General features: G+C 43.6%; 2 protein-coding genes across 3 annotated transcripts in view; both read left to right on the forward strand.

Annotated features, from left to right (window-relative positions):
• Window positions 1-9,535, forward strand: part of SDF4 (stromal cell derived factor 4) — a 41,747-nt gene extending 32,212 nt beyond the window's left edge. For both annotated transcript variants that reach the window (XM_044996322.1, XM_044996320.1), the window contains exon 7: window positions 5,828-9,535. In XM_044996322.1, coding sequence (XP_044852257.1) covers window positions 5,828-6,004 — 177 coding nt within the window. In that variant the 3' untranslated portion in view covers window positions 6,005-9,535. The remainder of the gene's footprint in view (window positions 1-5,827) is intronic.
• A 134-nt stretch (window positions 9,536-9,669) lies between these two features.
• On the forward strand, window positions 9,670-21,149 carry TNFRSF4 (TNF receptor superfamily member 4). The gene is made up of 7 exons (XM_044996323.1): window positions 9,670-10,903; window positions 15,634-15,756; window positions 16,243-16,359; window positions 16,803-16,869; window positions 17,752-17,966; window positions 18,972-19,097; window positions 21,047-21,149. The coding sequence occupies exons 1-7, from the start codon at window positions 10,756-10,758 to the stop codon at window positions 21,115-21,117; spliced, it is 867 nt and encodes a 288-aa protein (XP_044852258.1). The 5' UTR covers window positions 9,670-10,755; the 3' UTR covers window positions 21,118-21,149.
• The last annotated feature ends 210 nt before the right edge of the window (window positions 21,150-21,359 follow it).

A 21,359-nucleotide genomic window follows, 5' to 3' on the forward strand; every position in this document is an offset into this window, starting at 1 on the left:
ATCGACTGCACAACATGCACTTGTTTTTTGTTAAGAGATTTTGATTCTGAAAAGATTGGATTGTTAAAAACATGAAAACTAGAGATGAATCAGATTAGGCAGACTATGATCTGTCTTATGTGAAGGAGTCCTAGAGTTAATGAGTCTTTTCTCACTGGTTCTCCTGTCTAACAGAGGACACTTGTGTGTGTGGGTAGGGGGAGGAGTAAGATTAGTGAGCAATAAGACCAAAATTCCAGAAAGTAGATGCTTTTTTAGATGGCTTATTAAAGGAGTAATCAGTAACGTGCAAAAAGTTCTGAGTTACAAAATCTAAATTTGGAATAGTAGGGAGGAAAGTGGGTGGACTGAGAAATTGTGTTGAGTTAGTGTGTTGTGAGGTAAGTAAGTGAGTGTTTATATAAGGATAATGGAATGAAATCTCCTATGGAGTGGAACATGGTTTCTCTTTAACAGTGCAGAGCAACACTACCTAAGTGTTCAGTTCATCATAGTGCCTGAGTTAGAATGTGTCCTGGATGGTGGGATTAATACTTCTAGTTCTTCTTCAAGTAATGTCTGAGTGCGCCACATCAGAATGCATGTGTCCCCATGTACTCTTGATCATTGATTTGTCAGCAGTGTCAGCCTGTCTGCACCTGCACCCTAGACACCCTCATGCTCCGGGACAAGAGTATAAAGGGAGGGGGCAGACCTGCCACCACTCCAGTTCCTTGTCAGCCTTTACTGCTCAAGATCCTAAACAAATTGAAACAGGAAAAATTAGTAGCCATCCTTATAGCACCATTGTGGTTGAGACAGGTGTGGTTTCCAGAGCTGGTTTGCATTTCTCTGCAACCACCTCTCTCTCTCTTCCCATGACAGCGAATCTCCTCACCCAGAAGTCAGGAGCCATCACTCACCCCAGCCTCTCGTCACTTCACCTCAAGGCGTGGCTACTAATTTACTCTATGGTATAGAACAAGTGTGTTCCCCAGAGCTACAAACAGTGCGGCTTAAAAGTAGAAAACCCACAACAAGGAAAACTTGCCTCCAGAAATGAAAACGCTTCCAGACTTGGTGCAGTCACCAATCTGTGCCTCTCCTCAAGTCTTGTCTGAGACATATTCTCTATTACGTGCTGAATTTAAAAACTGCAGGCTTATTGCTGAGCTTTGTTAAGGTTCTTAGCTGCCATCACACCTTGTCATTTTCGTCGTCAAAGTGTTTTCAGTCTTCTCCCACCTGACCGCTACAAGGTTTATCAAAGGCCTGTTCAACCTCTTCCCTCCTGTCAAGAAGTCAGCTTGACCATGGGTCTTCAACTTGAAGGTTTCCTCAGCACACTGAGGAAACCTTCATTGAACCTTTAGGGAACTGTTCCCTCCTTCATTTGTCCCTCATGCCTCATAGTCATCAACTTGGCCACGAGGGAAGGGAGCTTGGAGCCTACCTAAAGTGTTGGGTTTTTTTCCCCTAATTCCACCTTAATCAGGCGTTTCACTTACGAGTGTTTTATTCCAAGCCTTACTCTTTGACAGAAAAAACAAATCTCCATATACTGAACATAAAAAGGGCCTTTTATCTAGATCAGAGTAGGGCCTTTAAGGCTTTGCCCAGGCTTTACATCTTGTTTGCAGAACCAGTGAAAGGACATCTGACTTCCACTCAAAGACTGTCCAGATGGGTTGCAGGGTACATCTTAACCTATTATGAAGCCTTGGCGGGTTGTCCCCCTTTGAGGGTGATTGAGCCCTGGTGGAATAAGCAATCTACTTCTGTAGCTGTACTGAAAAACGTACCTATTTCAGACATCTGCGGGGCAGCCACCTGCTCTTTAGTGCATACATTTTCCCAGAACTATGCGCTCGTTCCTGCTTCCAGAGATGACACAGCTTTCGATGGCGCTGTTCTACAGTCCATACTGAATCCGTCTCTTCAGCACCCTCTTGCATACTGCTTGGGAATCTCCTGACGTGGAGCATCCATAGGGATACTACTTGAAGGAAGAGAGGTTGCTTATCTTGTACAGTAACTGGAGTTCTTCAAGATGTGTCCCCCAGTGGGAACTCCATTACCCATCCTCTTTTCCCCTCTGCCTTGGAGTCTTTCACTGGACTTTTGTGATTGAGAAGAAACTGGGCAGAGCATTAAGAAACAGGGCACAAACCCCACATTAGTTGAGAGTTCTAAACTTAGCTTTCGCTAACCAATTATCAAGTGTAAACTCCTCAGGCACTGTAACAGAGTTAATATGGAGTCACACGTAGTCCGTTTGGGTACTTCAATCTGTCTCACCACCCTGGAAAGCTTGCCTTTCTGAGAGATGGTCCCTTACACCAAAAATCACAATAATATTCAGATTACTCCCAGACCGAAAGGACCAGTCATTTACCCCAGGTAGGTTTCACACCAAAGACAATACTTGTAACCAGTCTGATGATCAACTATCTGAAGATTTATTATCTAGGAAAAGGAAATAAGAGTTATTTACAAGGTTAACAGGTAACTATATATACCCACAGATGAATTCCAGTCTGATGCTTCAAAAAGTAATACAAGCTTCTATGAAAAGCAAGCTGTATATGCCCTTTAAGGCTAACCCAGGCTAAGCACATGGGTATATTTTGCTTATGCTTGGTAATTCTTGTCCTCAGAGTCGGAGCAGAAAAAAGATACAGTTCCTCCTTGTTAGGGTTTTTTATTCCTTCCCACCCTTCTGTTTCGAGTTGCAGACTTAGCTGAGGGAAGGAAATCGCTTACTTACTTGTCTCTTCTTCATTGGGGAACCCCGGGGGTAGGGTGGGAAGAGCAATCAAAATCTTTTGTCTTCTGAGGTTGCACAGTAGTTTGTCTGGTGTTGATGGGCCTTCTCTTTTGGGCAGGAGCTAACCCCTTCTGTTGGAAGCTAGCGTTTCACACTAAGTCATGTTTCTTTCCTGTCTGATTTACGCAGGTACAGAGCTTTACAGTACAAACACTTAAATATTACCTTATAACAGGGGTGGGCCTGGCAGCCATTTTAATCCAGCCCTTGAGCTCCCGCTGGGGAGCGGGGTCTGGGACTTGCCCCTCTCCAGCGCTCCAGCTGGGGAGAGGAGTTGGTGGCTGCTCCACACAGCTCCTGGAAGCAGCTGCATGGCCCCACTCCAGCTCCTATGCGTAGGGGAAGCCAGGGGGCTCCACTCTGCATGCTGCCCCTGCCCCAAGTGCTGCCCCCGCAGCTCCCATTGGCTGAGAACTGCAGCCAATGGGAGCTGCGGGGGCAGCACTTGGGGCGAGGCAGTATGCAGAGCCACCTTGTCATGCCTCCTGCATAGGAGCCGGAGAAGGGACATGCTGCTGCTTCCGGGAGCCGCATGAGGTAAGTGCCGCCTGGAGCCTGCACTCCTGAGCCTCTCCCCATGCCCCTGCCCCAGCCCTGATCCCCCTCCAGTCCTCTGAACTGCTCAATCCCAGCCTGGAGCACCCTCTTGCACCCCAAATTCCTTATCCCCAGCTCCACCCCAGAGCCTGCAGCCCTGTCCCAGCCCTGATCCCCCTCCCACCCTCCAAACCCCTTGGTCCCAGCCTGGAGCACCCTCCTACACCCCAGAGCCTGCACCCCCACCCCAGACCCCTCACACACACACACACCTCCTGCACCCCACTCCGGAACCCTGTCCCGCACCCTGAACTCCTAATTTCTGGTCCCACCCCAGAGCCCACACCCCCAGCCGGAGCCCTCACCCCCTCCCGCACCCCAACCCCAATTTTATGAGCATTCATGGCCTACCGTACAATTTCTATTCCCAGATGTGGCCCTCGGGGCAAAAATTTTGCCCACTCCTGCCTCATAACATGGGATGCAGATGTTCTATGTGAGATTAATGCATGCAGCAACTTGCAAGCATTCAATAAAATCTAAACACTAAAGATATTTTTATAACTTGGATACCTATTTTAACAGTACTAATACACAGGTGAGCCAGACCGATTCCAGCTATGTATTTGTCAGTATCCAAGTGAGCATGGGGACCTTGGTGCAAGTTGGAATCTGGTTTGCTAGTGTCACAGTGTTGCATGTCAGATTTTTGACAGCAGGTTTGGAGGAGACTATCTAGATCAAAAGTTTCCTTCAGAAATCCTTGTTATCTGATAGTTACAAATATATTTCAAATTTTAAATATTATGATTTGTTTGCTTCACCTATCCCAGGTCCTAAGCGCATGTAAAGCAATGCCTCCTCCTAAAAGTGCCCAACAATGCCCACACCCATAAATCATGCAAGAAGAGAGACCTCTTACAACTTTAATCTGTATTTTTTTCATTTTCTCAAAGCCTGGTGTCGTGGAAACTTCTGTAATTTGTTTCCGTTTTAATGTTCAATAGAGCCAAAAATTTAGTAGTGTCGATTTTTGTGTGAAACTAAGTCATCACAGAAAATGGGGCATTCTTAGCAATCTTATCAAAACAGGTGATCACATTTGGTTGATGTGTTTTTGTTTCTGGGTTAGTCATTCTGAGAGAGTTTAATTTGGATCTTTCTGGTTTCCATTTTACAGGCAGACAGTAAGTCATAGAAACCATTGGCACCTTGAAATTACTCTGGTAGAACTTGTTGTTTCTTTATCTGACTTGAAGAGCTTTACATATATCATGAATGGAATCCTTTTTTTCTCTCCAGAGTGGAATATTTTGAGTTCAGAATGGGGGAGAGTCCTTGCAAATGCCTTGTATTTTTATTTTCCACATGGGTGGTGTCTGACTGGTAAATTCTATTCAATAATAGCTTAAACTGAAAAAAATGGGTTTTGTCTTTTGAAAGAAAAACCTTCCTTTATCATGAAAATCTACATTAAGAAAGTCTAAATGAAGAGGCCACTGATGCCCTTTGTCTGAGGTTTGGTTATTTTGTCAGAACACAGATTCCTTTAAACCGATATCACCAGAATACATATTGTGTGTGTCTGTCTGTCTCATGCACATGTTCATTGAAGTAACTTTAAAATGGATCCAGGGCTTCTATCAGAGGCTTCCTGATCACATTTGCTCAGGTTACAAGGTCAAAGATATTGTTTGTTATGAACACTGCACGCTCAACCGGCTTTCTGAAAATCAAGCTGTGTTCTTAATGTCTCCTACAGTTCATGAACAACAAGGTAGCAGGTATCTGCATTGCTTGGCAATTTTGTGAATAAAGCATGATGCGGAGTGGATTTCAGATAACTTCTCTCATCAGTCATATGAGCTTCAATTGTAAAAGAGGTCTTGTAATAAATGCCTATGCAGAAAAGTATTAATCCAAAAGATTGAGGGCTAGACTATCAAAGGGACCCTAGCTCGGCCTCTCTATTTGCAGGTGTAATTTTCCTCAGAACAGAAATTGAGAGGAAACAAAAATAAAAATTATCTCCAAAGTTGTCTAGTGGGGCCTAAGCAACCACTACTTTTATTTTGTGTGGTATCTTCTTGCCTGATTCTAGGTCTAATCTGGCGTCTGGAAATTTTTAGACCTCTCTTACCTTCTGTCACTGACTAAGACTGCTGGAGGCCAATTTCCACATCAAACAAATTGTTGAAATACCAGTTGCAGTCAGCCACCAGCTAACATAAGAGAAGTTTTGGACTTTTGGTAGAACCAAGGAGGGGATGGTGTTTGGAAGGACCTTTTGAGAAGAAAGTTATTGACCTGGCAGACTGACCTATTTTAGTGCTTTCTATTGTTTATATTCATTTTGGGTCAAGTAATGGAGGCCTCAGTATTTTCTCAAACAGTCAAGGGCTGAGGATTCCAAATTTTGGCTTGGAGGCATGTGCTATACTGCACCCAATGGCAGAAATTGATGACCTTTCTTATCTATTGTAGGAATACATGGATCCTATGAATGAGTACAATGCCCTAAATGAAGCCAAGCAGATGATAGCTGTGGCAGATGAGAATCAGAACCATCACTTGGAGCTGGAGGAGATCCTGAAATACAGCGAATACTTCACGGGCAGCAAGCTTATGGACTATGCACGGAATGTTCATGAGGAGTTCTGACCAGGCTCATCTCTGCAGAGCTCTGAAGCACCTTCTTGCTTTCCAAAAACAAAAAGAAAGTTACCTTGCTGCTATATGTGTTGTGTGTGTGTGAATGATGTGTTGTCGTAGACTTAAAAAAAACCCGTCCATATAGAAGAACTGCAGTTCTCCTTTAACCTTCAGTATAAAGAAGGAAAGGGCTGTAAGTAACAAGGCAGGATCTGGACTAACCAGTTCATGCTACCTTGTGCAGTTATTGTAGCTGAAAGTTCAGCTTAGGCCTTGTGAAGTATCTTTAAATATCTAACTTCTGTTGCCTGCAAAGCTGCTGATCTGTGAAAATCATCATTAACATTGGAGGATCTTAGTTTTTTTCTTTTTTAAAGGAGATTGTTTCAGATATTTTTTTTCTGACAGCATTCTAGGAGAATCCAGCAAGGGATTAATTGGCGTATAAACTGCGTTGGTTTTGCTCAGCACAGGATCCTTTATATGTAGGGGTGTGGATATGTACTTTTCAGCTCATGAACATCAGCTGTAAATTTGCATCAGAGGTGCACGCTGTCTCAGTGCAGGTGGGCTGATTAGGATGTGTTTTCAGCTGCCTTTAATATATATTCACCTCACTTCACCTCTAATTGTACTAGAATGGCCACTAGCAGGGTGAAGAAAAGAAAAATGTGAACACTCTTAAAATATTCACTATAAGTGAAAGGCTCCATCAGGCAAACAATGACTGCTGAGGAGCTTATTTATATTCACCATTGCTTTTGGCTGGACAGGCATGGTTTTCATTCCATTCCATTATGCAAATGAGAAGCCTGCTGCATCTGAGTCTATTAAAGTTTTTGAACAGAGTAAGTATTTTTTTTTTAGCACTCTGCTGACAGGAACAATATGGCTGGAAAGAACAGACAGCCATGAGAGAGGAAATGGCAACCACATTGCTTTAAAGGCTATCCAACCCGATCAGTACTTTTTTGGTTCATCTTCCTTCTCTTCCTGCATTTTTCAAAATACCTTTTAGTCTGGGTATTGGGTGTCCAGTTTTGGAGACTATTAAATAACTGCTTTTCCAGCACTGCTTTTCCAATTTGAAAAATTACTTTCCTTTTTAAACAGGAGTGCTTGAAATTTTACAAGTGAAATCCTTTTTTTTTTTATTTAAAGCAGAATGGAAACTGATCTACCATGTCACAGAAATCCCGCCCTTGTGCTGTTCTGCAGCAGTGGGAATGAGAAGCTCATTTTAATCACTTTCATTTCAAAAGAGCTCCCATTTCTAAACACAGAGAGAGGAATGTCTTAACCTGTGAATGTTCAGGGAGCTGCAGTGAGCAAAAATGGATCCAGCTTTTAGAATCATGGGCTGCGTTGCAACTAATTAGAATTCATTCTGAATCAATCTGGTTAAATTTGTTAAAACTAGTTAAATTTGTAGAGCTGTTTGGTTAGGTCTCACAAGCTAATCCCTACAAGTAGGATTGGTTTCAACCTCCATTGGTTTAATTTATGTCCCACTCTTCTCTAGCTGTACTGTGGTCTAGCAGAGGCAGTTCAGAGCATCTTAAGGTTCCTTGAGCTTTTTGGTTTAATCTGTTTTGGCGGGAATCTCTATGGAGAATCTTGCAACACAAGGGTCATATCCACTAACGTTGGAAAATAAAAAATGCTTCACTTTATTCTAGCCTTACCCTTGCTGTAAAAAACCCATTTTGGGGGGGATTGCTTGAAATTCCAATTAAGGTGTGTGATATCTAATCAAGTTTATTCTCTTAATATAATGTAAATACAGGGATTGCTGTTTGGTTTTGATTTAAAATGTCCCTTTTTTTTTGTTAAATGGCTTGTATCAAAGTCTTTTTATATAAATTTATCTTTTTTTCATTAAATATATTTCTCTGTGCTTTGGCAGTGCTCCAGCATTGAGATTCTTCATTAAGACAGACTATTTAAGACCTCAGATTAAAGAAATTGAATCATGAAAATGAATATAAGTCAAATAGGAGCGGGGAAAGAGTGGGGAAATTGTGATAGTCTACTCATGTTCTACTTGTAACCAAAAGCAGCTGGATGTTCCTTCTATAATGAGTCTACAGAGACTGATTTAGACCCCAACTACTCTGACTTGCAACCAACTTCTGGTTTTGTTTAAACATGGTTGGATTGTAGTGTAGACAGGGCCTGAAACAATACCTCTGATGTGATTTTTATCTCACATGATGTTACCCTGGCATCACTGTAATCTCTTTCATTGTGGCTTAAACTGGGCTGTGTGGAGAGACTCAGATGATTCCTGTCTACATTTAAGAAAGAAGGAAACTAAGTTCAGATACTGTTCTGTTTAATCATCTTAAGGTTCTTTAGTGTTCTACTTGCAATCTTGCCTTTCCCAATTTCTGCAACTGTCAGATTCTTAATCACAGGGCAGTTTTCATCTGCAAGTAATCTACTATTGAACCAGTTCTTCCATTTAGCACTACTTACAGTAGTTGATTGTTTAACTTTGTCCATGGTCACTTACCACTGTTCATAACATAAAAGCAGTCTGCCTACTGCTATAAAGTGCTTGGTAGCCAAGCTATTACCGGCACATGGCAGGTGGGAGGGTTTGTATTTTAGGGAAAGGTGGGTGGAATTAAATTAAACCTATTTGGTCTTTAGTAGACCAATGTTGAGTTATTAATTGTGTGATATAACTTGGGATATGTGCATATAGTTACAACTTCCAGCACTGCAATGTAAAGTGTGTACATAAACAGTATTTACCAACTGAATGATATTTTACCAGCATTCAATTGTAGTGAAGTAGAATCTGAATATATAGTCATCAGTGTTTACATTGTTTTTGCTTTAAATGTATTAGCACATTTCCAACCTTATGTTTTTGTAAATTTCATCCACATCAAAGTCTTTTGTATTGATTCCCTTCCAGATGAATAACCAGATCCTGCTACTTGCTATGAAAGGGGGAGGAAGACAGTTTAAGTTGATCAAAAGTTGCAAAGGGAAGAAATAAGTCACTACGATATAAAATTATTTACCTGATTTTTTTTACAGTGATGTTACCTAGCAAGACTTATGCCGCTGTATTTCCTATGTGCAGACCAGTGTGGGTTGTGTTCTTTTTTTCATTGCAGATAGAGCAAAAGATAATTTGGAGTGAAAAAAACATCAGCTCTGGGGTTTTTGGGGTTTCTTTTGGTTTTTTTAAAGGAACAGCTTTACTAAAGCTGTAACTTTCCAATGATTTGGAGAGGACTGTGGAATGGAAAAAAAAATTGGTATGTCTTTTAAAAATTCAGAGACATTGGGGGAGAGGGGAACAGCATAAATAAAATACAGCAATAGAATTGCTCTGCAATCCTCTCAACTGTATCAGATTATAAAGGATGTCATTCATTTCCGGTCCAAATTTACTTCCCTCCAATACAGACCTGGTGGTGGTTTCTTGCAAGTGAACCGTAAATTGACATCAGAAATGCTGAGTCTTAGAAGTCTGGTTCTAAAAAAACTTGACAAATTTAAATAAAAATCAAATAAAATCCATTTTTGACTATTGTCTTTTAATTTGGGCCTTGGTTTGAACAGTTTTTTAAAAGCTATTTTCACTACGGTAGCTAAGCAGATTCGGGGAATCCCAAAACCTGTGTGTCTAACTCCTATTGATAAAACTTGAATGATGAATGTATGTGAAACCTCGCTGCTTCTGTCATGAGTCTCATTCTCCATTTCTGTGCTGTACTAATTTCTTCATGAAGGAGAACAAGATGATGCCCTCCTCCCCCCCCCACTTCTCACTACTGCTGACTTCCCCCTCCCACATCCCAGGCACTCCTTTCAGGTCCTCCTTCTTGGGCACGAAGGGAACAGAACTGGTGTGATTTTGCTGTACAGGAGGACACCAAACAATACGAAGAGACATCCATGTGGGTTCCTCATCCCCTGTGCCCTAAGGGAAACAGTTCTGCAGGGTGCTTCATTTCCCATAGAGCACAGGAAGGCTTTGAGAGAAGGGTTAGACTGGCTGGTTGGTGTATAGGCCAAACTCCCCTGACTAGAGCAATGCAGCTACTGTGGCTCCAATGCAGTAGCCCCACTGTTGTACTAAGGGCAAAGGGGCAGATTCCATGTGCACCTAGCCCCCGTGGAATTGGCATGTACACGGTCCATATTTCACTTGCACCATTCCCTGAGCTATATATGATGCACCACACCCTTAATTTTAATACTTAGGCGTTAATTTTGTCATAATAATGGTGGACACTGTCTCTTATTTCTCCCTCCATTAAAGCCCTGCCCATTTACGTGAGCTGGAGTGATACTTGCATAGCAAGAGGCTAATATGTGACATTTAACCACTATCCCTGAAAACTGCTAGCCAGAATTCTTGCAAAACTATTCAGTATGTTCCCCTTCTAGCTTTCGAAATGAGTGACAGCGCTTCAGTTCGGATAACGGGAGGCTAAGGCAGGTGTTTCTCATGAAGGACGTGGTTCGTTCCTAATAAAACCTTAAGCTAAGAAATGGCATGTGGCCCTTTTTTTAGGTCCTAAAATAAAACTTTCATAGAATTGATTCAGAAAGCTTTATTTTCCCTTCTTCCTTGAAGGAGCCCGAAAGCTGAAAAGAGGAGGAGCTGAAAAGAGGTGGTACATGGGAATTTCCCCATTGCAGGCATATGAATTGCCTTCCTGTTCTTCAGCAGTCTAGGTTCAACCGCTCCTAGAGTTTACTTTTTTTTTTTGCAGGGGAAGTGGAGAGTCAGCATGGCTGGACGAGTATTAGCCAAATTTGTGTCCTCGTCTTTTACTGCTGTTTTGTTCTCCCTGTTGCTCTCTGCTATGCAGTGTTCAGGGCTTTGTGGACAATTTGAATATCCCTTACATAAACGATGCTGCAAGGAGTGTGCTCCTGGTAAGTCCTCGTCATCGACTCAATATTGACAGTCCTTGTTAGATGTAAAGTCCAGCAGTTATGAGGTAGGGGGTGAGGGAAATAATCTTGTGAACCCAAAATGTTACTGACATGTCAGAAACAAAGTCTGAACTGTAAAATACTGTTTTATAAAATATCTAGAATGCTGTCTACTTTGGAATAAACTTTCTGTAACTTAGGGTTTCTCAAGGTTACCTGCTTATGTATCACTCTACGGAATTAAATCTTCAAAGACTTGTCTACACTGGCTTATTTTTCCCTAAAATTTCCCACTGGTGCAGGTCCGTGATGGGAGCACTAGCAAGGACTGACTGCCGACATCTTAACTAACATATTGTCTAGGCTGACACAGATTAGCAGTAAATGGCATGCTGGTTAAAATGCTGGTGGACACAGGAGCCTTGTTGGTGCTAGTACTTGCATTGTAGCTGCAATGGTGGGTCATCTTAAGAAAATAGGTCTAGTATAGTTAAGGGTAAGACTGTACAAGATGTCTTTAAAGCTGCTTCCATTACTGTAGCTAAAGCTTATATATTTTTGTTTTTTTTTAAAAAGTGTCGCTTGACCATATGCTCTCCTCTTGAAGAGAACAGGGCATGCCAAACATCACTGGAAGAATCAAGATTTATGGATGGCCGGCATCTTTGGGTTTTTAAATTGCTCTGCAGGCATGATCCACATGACGTGGATGTCTCCCTGTGAAGAGAGCTAGTTCTCTTTGCTTCACGTAATTCATGAGCATGATTTGGCAAGACCATAGGCGGCAGCAAAGGTTTCCTCCCACTTTCTCCTTTTCGGTAGAAACTGAATGAATTTTGCTCGGTCTGTTTTTTCTTTCTCACAGCTGCTGTTAGAGCGGAATGACAGTTCTGCAATCAGAGCTGAGGAAGTGGAAAAGTGCAAAAAAATGCACAGGCACTATTAGTTGGATATGTTTATAGAAATTACTTGACAACCCAGAGTTAACCACAACTGGCATGTGACACCACACTGTACAATGGGCAGTCTGTTAATAGAAAGTGGCGTGTAGAGTTCAGAGCTGACAGGAAGGGAAGGTACATTCTCACCTCTGCAGGATGATTAGATTGTGTGCTTGCACCTTTTTGCAAGAGGTTTCTGTTTTAAAAAAAATCCTGTGCAGAGTTGTCTATGCATCTTCAAATTAGAGCTCTTTCTTTATTCACAGTTCCATCCACCCATCCACGTAAAATTTGTACTGCATTAGCTACTGCAGCAAAAACTGAAATCAGTGTTTTCCAAAGGTACTGGTTGTAACAGATCCCCATTCTTGAGACTTGGCTTGCCGCACAAGCCCTCGGGGTATTCCCAAAGCTACTGAATTATGAGGGTTTTGAGTTCCTCATTCTGGGACACATCCCGTCCCTGGTAAGTGGGTACAGACAATCCCTTATGGGTCACATGCTGCTACTTTTCTCCTTAATGTGGTGAGGGAGTTTCCACAGACTGTCACTTAGTTAGACGCTACTGACTCAGTTCTAGACTGGGAAAACCTATCTCCCTCCTGTCCCCGCGGATGAATATATTACTATGTCTTGCAATTAATTACTGAGGTAAAGCAGTGGATATATATAGTCTTTGGTAATGGCCATATGAAAATGCAGCAGTCAAGATAGTTGATTTAGACAGTATCTTCTGTAGTACAAGGTCATTTCATTGTGGGTGTTGTGGGTCGGTATGATTTTGTTCAAGTGAATTATCTCCCAGCTACTCGGAAAATGCCCCGAATTTTGCCAGCCAGTTCTTGGAACATTCTGCATTCAGGAGAGTAGTCTGTTTCCTGAGAGTGTAGGATGCGCAATAGACAGTGAGTTAATGGGTTTTAGTGCTGTGAGAATCATGAGTTATCCTTTCTCAGAACTGTTTGCTGTTAGCACCCAGTGACACTTAGAGAAAATGAATGAGTGGGGTGGAAAAAAGTACAGTGTGATCCTCATTTTCCAAGAGCAAGGGTGAGAAAAAATTAATTACAGCTGGATTTTAAAAGTACTGAGCATAAAAATAATTGCTCCTTATTTTCAAGTAGTCTATACCAGGGTTCTCAAACTGGGGGTCATGATCCCTCAGGCGGTTGCAAGGTGGTTACATGAGAGTCGCAAGCTGTCAGCTCTATGTGACTGTCAGTCCTGAGCCCCCATTAAATCTACCCCATTTTTAATTTATAAGGGGTGTCGCACTTAGAGTCGTACTGTGTGAAAGGGGTCACCAATACAAAATGTTTGAAAACCCCTGGGCTGTATGTTAGGCCATTAGCGAGATATAGGAAATGTGCCTCGATACCTAGAGCATAAGATGGGGACTCAGAACCTCTTGATGCTATTCCTGGCTCTGCCACTGACTTGCTGTTTGACCTTGGGCAAGTCATTTAATCCCTGCACCTAATTATCTGTCTACGAAACAGAAACTAGATTGAATTGTTACCTACTTCAAAAGTGCTGTGAAACGTAATTAATGTTTGAAAAGCATTCTGAACTCAGCTGAAAGTACAAAGTACAGTATTGTTGCAGTATCTGTTGCAGCAAGATAAGTGTGCCTCATTTCTTGTGAAAAAACTACCCATTATATGCAAGTTCTCTGAGGAGAGTTTTAGGGCTTGAGATCAGGGCACAACTGACGAACATTTAACAGGGGGAACTTTCTGCCCATTCAGGCATTCCTTTAGTATAATGCTGTGTGTATCTAAAACAAGTACTCCTCGAAGGGGGAATTCAAATTCTGAGAGGCATGTGGGATATGTTACCTAGCTGCTTGTAACAGCTGTGAGTAAAGCAGACAGCAGCAATCTCTAGAATAGAAGGAGAGACGTGTGCTGTAGTGTTTTATATGTCACTTTACAAACGTGATTTGATTATTTCCTGACATACCTGTGAGTGGGCTAAATAACAGTAATAAATAATAATTTATTATATAATAATAAACAGTGGGATAGTGCAGATGAGGAACCAGAACATTTAAGCCCAGTGCCGCAGAAGAAATGAGCATCAGAGCCAGAATTAGAACTCGGGACCAATGCTTGAATCGCTGTACCACTCTACTTCTCTGATCTCAGTTATTATGGGAAATGATGCCATCTTACGTCACTTCTGAATTAGTGGTTTGAATTCAGACTCCTCTGACAGCTGTTTTGGCGAAAGTGAAATGATTTTGGTGGCGTTAATCAAGTTCTTAGTGGACAGACGCCATGCTAATTAAGCATGTTAGAAATGAATAGGTGTTCCTAGTAGACACTGCTATCATAGTTGGCACCTGTGTCTAAGGAGAAAGGCTGAATCAATTTCCAACTCCTAGAGATGGTCCACATTTGGATGATGCCAAGAAGAACTTCAGTGCTATCAAACCGCAAATCTGCAAGGCAGAGCTAATACTGATTTGGGTATAAAACAAAACTGATACATTCGTGTGAAGAGTTAATTTCCCACATCCTCCCCCCACCCCCCAGTTCTGTGTACCCGTCACTGTATTTTCAGTTTGGGCCATGGGGAAGTGCTCTGAAGAGAAGACTGAGAGAAGTATGTCCAGGTCCTCAAAGGTATATAGATTCATATGGTCTATTGATTTCAATGGAAGTCAGGTGCGTAAATAGGGTGACCAGATGTCCCGATAAAATCGGGACCATCCCGATATTTGGGTGGTTGTCTCGCGTCCCGATATTTCGCTCCGCCAGCAGCACTGTTTTTTATTTGTTTTTGGCTCCACCGGCAGACACCCCCCCCCCCATGTGTCCCGGTATTTTCTTCTTCTCATTTGGTCACCCTATGCCTAAATAACTTTGAGCATCTGGGCTATAGTGGCTGATCCTACAAGCTCAGAAGTCAAGGGGAATATGCAGGATTGGGTTTAGAAACATTTCCTTTTGCACAATGTTGCTCAACTGAAGGTGCTTATCCATTTACTGAAACTTATTTTACAATTTTGTAACAACCTCCCTGTTTCAAATAGGAGCCCTGTATTGACTCAAGATCCCCCTCTCCCCCACGAGTCAATGTAAATACTCCTTGCGTTGTGAATTCCTGCCTGGAGAATCTTTACTTTCATCCACCTTCTGCAAGGATCTGTTCCCGGCTCTGCCACGGCCTCACTGTGCCACCTTGTCACGTGCGCTCTCTGGGTCTATTTTGCTGTTAATAAAAACGGGACAACCATATCTGCTCCTGTGATGAGTGCCAATATAAGAGCTTGGATGGATGCATAGATACCTCAGAGGGGAGGCTGTCAGGCTTAATTAATTGATGTTTAATGTGCTTTGAGATCCCCCTGGAGAAAGATGCTATAGACATGCACATTATTAACTATTTAATTGCTGTGTCTCATAATAGGTCTATACGACCTACCTGCTATACCATCCAGTGCATCTGTTTGCTCCTTAGTCCCTGTTAGGGCAGTTCAAATGACTTTATCTTGGTGGAGGTACTGTGGGAAAGCCACAGTATTGTACAGATATCAGCCCCTTGTATCACAGCTGCAGTGGCAAACTGACCCTTGTCAGTGACCTCAGCTGCGTACCCTGACATTCCAATCATTCAAAACATTCCATTGTAGAAAAGTGCTGTTTGGGATGCGTTGGTGAAGGGGATGGATGATACTGTCCACGTTTTCAGAATGCTAGGAGGTGTCTAGAAGGGGGTCGTGGCTATTAATGCACGGACAGTGACACAAAGGGATTCCTCTCCCATACGTGCTCTTTGTTCTAGGTGAGGGAATGAGAAACCGCTGCTCACCATCATCCGAAACTGAATGCATCCCCTGCCAAGATGGATACTTTAACTCAAAGTATAACTACTATCCGTGCAAAATCTGCACCGTCTGTGACACAGGTAAGTCAGCTACGCAGTGGCCACTTCTTTACAAGAGGTCCCCAGAATATCCCCCAAAAGCCCTAGGTGCTCTTCTCAGGCCCTGTTCTCTTTCCTACTCCCCAAAGGCCTGGCAGATGACGTTTTTGCGTGCACAAAAGTTGCCCATTTTTTCAAGCCATTATAAGAGCTGGTGGAATTTTTTTTAATTTTGACAAGATTTTGACTGGGAAAAAATGGTGGTTTAATTTTTCATTTTTTCCCCCATGTTTCAAGTCAAAGAAGAACTGGATAAGACTCTAACTTGAACCCACTCCTTCTGCTCTTTAATGACCTGGTTCAGTGGCACAAGGGGATCCATTGCATGCAAACGGGTTCAAGAGACTAGACTTGACCTCCATGTCTCTCGTTTGCCAGTGCAGAACAATGAGCGCTAGGCCAGTTTCATTTGTGCTTTTAATTAATTTCCTTTCTTCCCTTCCACTTCCCCAACTCTGTTGCTCCTAGATAGGGGAAGCATGGAGGTGAAGAAGTGTGATAAGATCTTAGATACAGTTTGCGTGTGCATGAAGGGTTACACCCCATACGACAGCGGATCGTCAGAGGAATCTCCATCAGGAAGAGGTGAGTAATTAGCTTTTTTTAAAATTATAACAGTTTTCCTCCCAGTGAAACGCACCTGCTGGCTGTTTTGTAAATTATCTCGGTCTCCAAGACAACCATTGCTAACAGGGTGATGTGCAAAATGCTGCCAGAGGACCTCTCCTCTTTAACCTCCATAAACACTCTGCAGGAAATTCAAGGGACCTCGCCAGGAAACAGAATAAAAAGGGTGTTGTGCTTGTTCAATATGCTACCTTCCCTTTGTACAGACCCAAATGTTGACTGCAATTTCAGTGGTGCTGTTGTATGTACTCTGGTTTTGCGTGACACTCTGGAATGGAAGCTGTTTTATACATTGTAATACTCATGTATCATTCTTCCTCCAGGTTTATCCAAAGGATGTTCAAAGCTACTCTAAATCTGTATCAAGCAACCATAGTTTTAAAATATTGTCTCTTTTCCAGAATGCTTCCCTTGTCCTGATGGGCATTTTTCCGATGGAAACAACGACAGATGCCGGCCCTGGACCAAGTACGTATCCCTCACCCAAACAAACTGGGCTTAAACTTTTGTTTCTTGCACAGTAGTTAAGGGTTGCTCACAGCAGTCCCTTCTATCTCCTTCCCTAAAGTCAGTATATGGAATTCCCAAAGATAAGCCAGCAATAAATGCAGTAAGACTTGTATTCATGATGACTCTTAGGATGCCTGCAAGAGGGCTATGTACCAGCTCAAGGGATGCATTGGCATCCTGCATTTTCCCTTTTCCACCATGATGGCTTCAGTAGAAAGCTGGCCAAGTGGAAAGGGCTCCACCACCTCACACAGGGAAGCTATTGGTGATTGTAGCGAACCACATGAAACCTGAAGGGAAGGCCACAGCTTGCAAGAGGGAAGAGTTTTGAGGAGGCTCCAGGAAATTGGTCTGTATGCACATGACTAGAGAACACTAGCCAACATCCCTGGAAACAGTTTTCTTCGTAAAGAGCCAGTTTAGTTTTACAAGCATGGAGTCTTTTCATGTTGTTAACCCAGCATGCATTGCCTGAACCGATGATGTTTTCTTCCCTGGGAGCAATTCTACACCTCTCTTCTTTTTGTCTCATCCCATGGTGTTCTCTCTAGTTGAGCAGAAGTTGGGAATACAGCTGCAACCCATGCTCCACTTTGGAGTGGCTACTGAGTGTTGCTATGGAGGGTTCATCTGAATTTCCAATGTTCAAGCAAGCAGGAAAAGATTTTATTTTATTTTTTAATTAAAAAAAAAAGAAATCCAGGTGGTCTTTATACAACATAAAGAAGCTACACGCCAAAAAAAATTTGCATATGCTCCATCTTTTTTCCTGTGCAGCTCACCTTTATATTTGGCACTAAAGCTATTTAAATAATCCCATTTATTTATTTACACTGGCAGCTGCACCGCGTATGGCAAGAAGACTCTCAGAGCTGGGACAAGAATAGAAGATGCCATCTGCGATGACCAGGACAAACAGGCCACCACACTCCAAACATCCACCTTATACCTCTCTCTCATCAGCCGCAGAAGCAATGGATCTACTACAGCACTCCCCCACTTCACGTCCAGAGACACCCTCTCCACCACTCCCGTTAAAAAGGAGACTAACTGGGGTAAGGGAAGGCTGAGTCTTGTCTTCTAGTAGGTGCCTCCTTTTGCCTGCTCCCTTCAGTCTATCCAAATGCCTCTGCCAAATTCGTCTTCCTCCTACGATATCCACCTCCTTTGTAACCAGTCACTTCAGATTTCACATCCCCTTCCTTAGCCGTTTCAAGCTCCCTGCACAGCTCTGTTGCTGCCAAGCTCTCATCACTTGTTGCCTGCCAGCCTCCTCTTCTCCTCTGCATGCCTCCATGGCCCCTCTGTTACCTCTTTCCACGAGCACCTCTGTCCCTTCCCCAAGCTTTGGGATGCCTTCTCCTAATCCTATATGCCATGCAGCCTCCCTCTTCTCCTCAGACCTATTTCCCCACAGTCGCGCAATGAGCATTCCTCTCATCCTGTATGTACACAAAAATAATTATATCTTTTTAAAAAAAATAACTCAAGGCATTAACAAGGTGATTGAACCACCCAGGCATCCCATAACCTCTCGGGTGTATTCCCTCCTCAAACAGGAAGAATGACTCATTTCCACTTCCCCAGTTTATTTGGTTCCTGCTCTTCCTTAGCCTCACGTACATGCTAGATTTGAATTTGGCAGCTCTCATGAACTGCCAACTCCGTGAAACAATTTAATCTCTTGCCATCGTAGCCACCTACCCACTTGCAGTCATGGTTAGCTTTTAAAAACTATGGGAAACGTGGACACCCTGACTCCTGTGACATAAATGTAGCCTTAATTGTAAGGCGACATGTTCACTTCATGGTTCTGAAGTTGCCACCGTTATGTCATTATCCATATTGGAATCATCATCACTTTCTCATGCATTGTCTCCCAGCTTTCATGCTCATCATCCTCTTCTTTGATTTAACAAGTTTTTGTGTGGTGCTCATCATCATGGCATCGGAGTGCCTAGGTCTTATGTAACACGGGATGGTAGTCATGCAGGGGCCCAGCGGTGCATGTTCTCTCTCTCTCTCTCGTGTGTAATGGTCTTCCTTTATTTTTCTCCTAGGGTCTTTATCGCTCATTTTGATTTGCTTAACATTGCTCATGGTATCTGGAATGTCCATCCTCCTCTTGATTATCCAGACGACCAAAAAGGAGAAGCCAAAGAGACCTCCTGTGAATGGACAACTTGGTGAGTCTCTGTTAAAAGCTCGCTGTTCTACGCAATTAATTTGGAGCGAATGGGTGGATAACCTGTGTCTCTCAGGGTATGGCTACACTGCAGTGCAGGCCCAGGGTTCAAACTCAGGCTCAAGCCTAATCCCCCTTCCTACTAAACACACATTGTGCTAACCCAGGGCCTGGCTCCAAGGGTCTAGGGCCCTATGGGGTAGAAGGTCCGAGCCTGAGTCAAGCCGGGACCCAGGCTTCCACCGCTATTGCTTTGCAGTGTAGACACAGCCCCACTGGAATCGTGCTTTTGGAGTCTGCCAAAAATTTTCCACAATCCCCCTGGCCAACTTTGTTTGTCCTCTGGACAGTCAAGTTTTTTCACGCTGCATGACACCCTAATTTAAATGATCTGTGGTGGGCCTTGAACAAAGATTTGCATACATCCCTGGCCCTTTGCCAATGGGAAAGTGCCTCGAAAAACATTAAAAACTCTGCTCGTGGTCTGTGTTTAAGGCTGATCCAGATTTTTCATTTATATTGGTCCCTGTGTAAGCTATAGTGCACGGGTCTGACCGATGCAGACTGTTGCTGGAGGTGCGGGTCTGCCAGAGCTGAGACCAGTTTTGGGGGATATATCTGATCACCCTGGAAACTCTCCAGCTCACAGAAAGCTTGGCTCTCTATAGCAGTGCCTGTAGCTGCATGGCTTGCTTAGATGGAAGAGAAAATTGTCTCCAGGGGTAGAAGCTTGACTTAGCGACCTGGATGACCTGGTAGCTAAAGAGCAGGCAGTGTTTCAGAGAGGAGGGGCCTCAGACAACCTCTGGCACGCGACTCGCCAGGATAAGCACCCTGGCGGGCCGGGCCAGTTTGTTTACCTGCCGCGTCGGAAGGTTCGGCGGATTGCGGCTCCCACTGGCCGCGGTTCGCCATCTCAGGCCAATGGGGGTGGCGGGAAGCCGTGGCCAGCACATCCCTCAGCCCGTGCCACTTTCTGCCGCCCCCATTGGCCTGAGATGGTGAACCGCAGCCTGTGGTTGTAAACAAACTGGCCCAGCCCGCCAGGGTGCTTACCCTGGCGAGCCGCGTGCCAGAGGTTGCTGACCCCTGGTTTAACTTTTTAGAAGGTTTTAATTAACCCCTAGTGGGTGGGAACTGAGCTGTTCTCCTTTCCCCTCTCTGCTCCCTTCCTTCTCTTCCCAGTCCTTTATCTTTTCTTCCTCCTTCCTCCCTTTTCTCTTTACTTCATTACACTCTGTTCTATGTGGCTTTATAGCTACCAAAATATTTCTTTCTCTCTTTCTTTCTCTCTCTCTCTCTCACTCTCACTCTCACACTCACACTCACACTCACACTCACACACCAGTTTACCAAGGAGGAGGATTGAATTTATACAGCATGCTGAAAAAAATAATAATGCATCATATACCCATTGAGTGAATCTGTGACACAGGACCAGCCTGGCTGAAATAGTCTGTTTCTCCCTATGTCGTCAGAACTTGTACTTCCCCCTCTATTTGCAATTTTGTACTTTCCTTCCTTTTTTCTTTCTCTTTTCTGTTTTTCCCCTTACTTGGGGAGAGGGGAATCAATAATATACAAATAATAATAATAAAAAATTGCTATTCCGCAGGGTCTTTCATTCACCTTTTCCAAATGAATGAATAGTTTGACTGACAAGGGGGCGGGCACTCCACTCAAAGCCAATTAGACGCATGGTTCTGGGTCAGCCCACTGCTGCCTGCTCTTCTCGTTACACAGCACCAATAAGATATGTTCCCATTGTTCTCTAAACCCATCCCACGTCTACTACATCCCCCGTATCGGCTAGACCAGCAAGCAGTCATCTAGAAGTCGCTCCCTGCCTCAGTTGTTCTGTGCGCCCATGTGTGCATGGAACCAGAAGAGCCATTTGCTTCTCTTTCCCCTCCTGCTCTATACAAAGTTTCTGTGCTCTGTGTTTTTCAGATGGAAGAAGCTTTCGAATTCCTATCCAGGAAGAGCAAATCGACTCCAATTCCAGCCTCATCAAAAACTGATTCCCTGTTTTACTACAGTGTACTGTCATCTGAGCCAAACAGTAGGAACCTAGCAATGCAACTGGGGCGGCCTGCCAGTCGCTGTGAGGGCGGCAGGCAGGTGGCTTTCAGCGGCGCGCCTGCGGAAGATCCGCCGGTCCTGCGGCTTTGCTGGCAATTCGGCGGCAGGGACGCCGATGGCGCGGCACCGGCGGACCTCCCGCAGGCATGCCGCCGAATCCACGTGAGCAGCGGACCTCCTG

The sequence above is a fragment of the Mauremys mutica genome, chromosome 21 (genome assembly GCF_020497125.1).
Source record: "Mauremys mutica isolate MM-2020 ecotype Southern chromosome 21, ASM2049712v1, whole genome shotgun sequence".
NCBI classification, from domain to species: Eukaryota; Metazoa; Chordata; order Testudines; family Geoemydidae; genus Mauremys; species Mauremys mutica.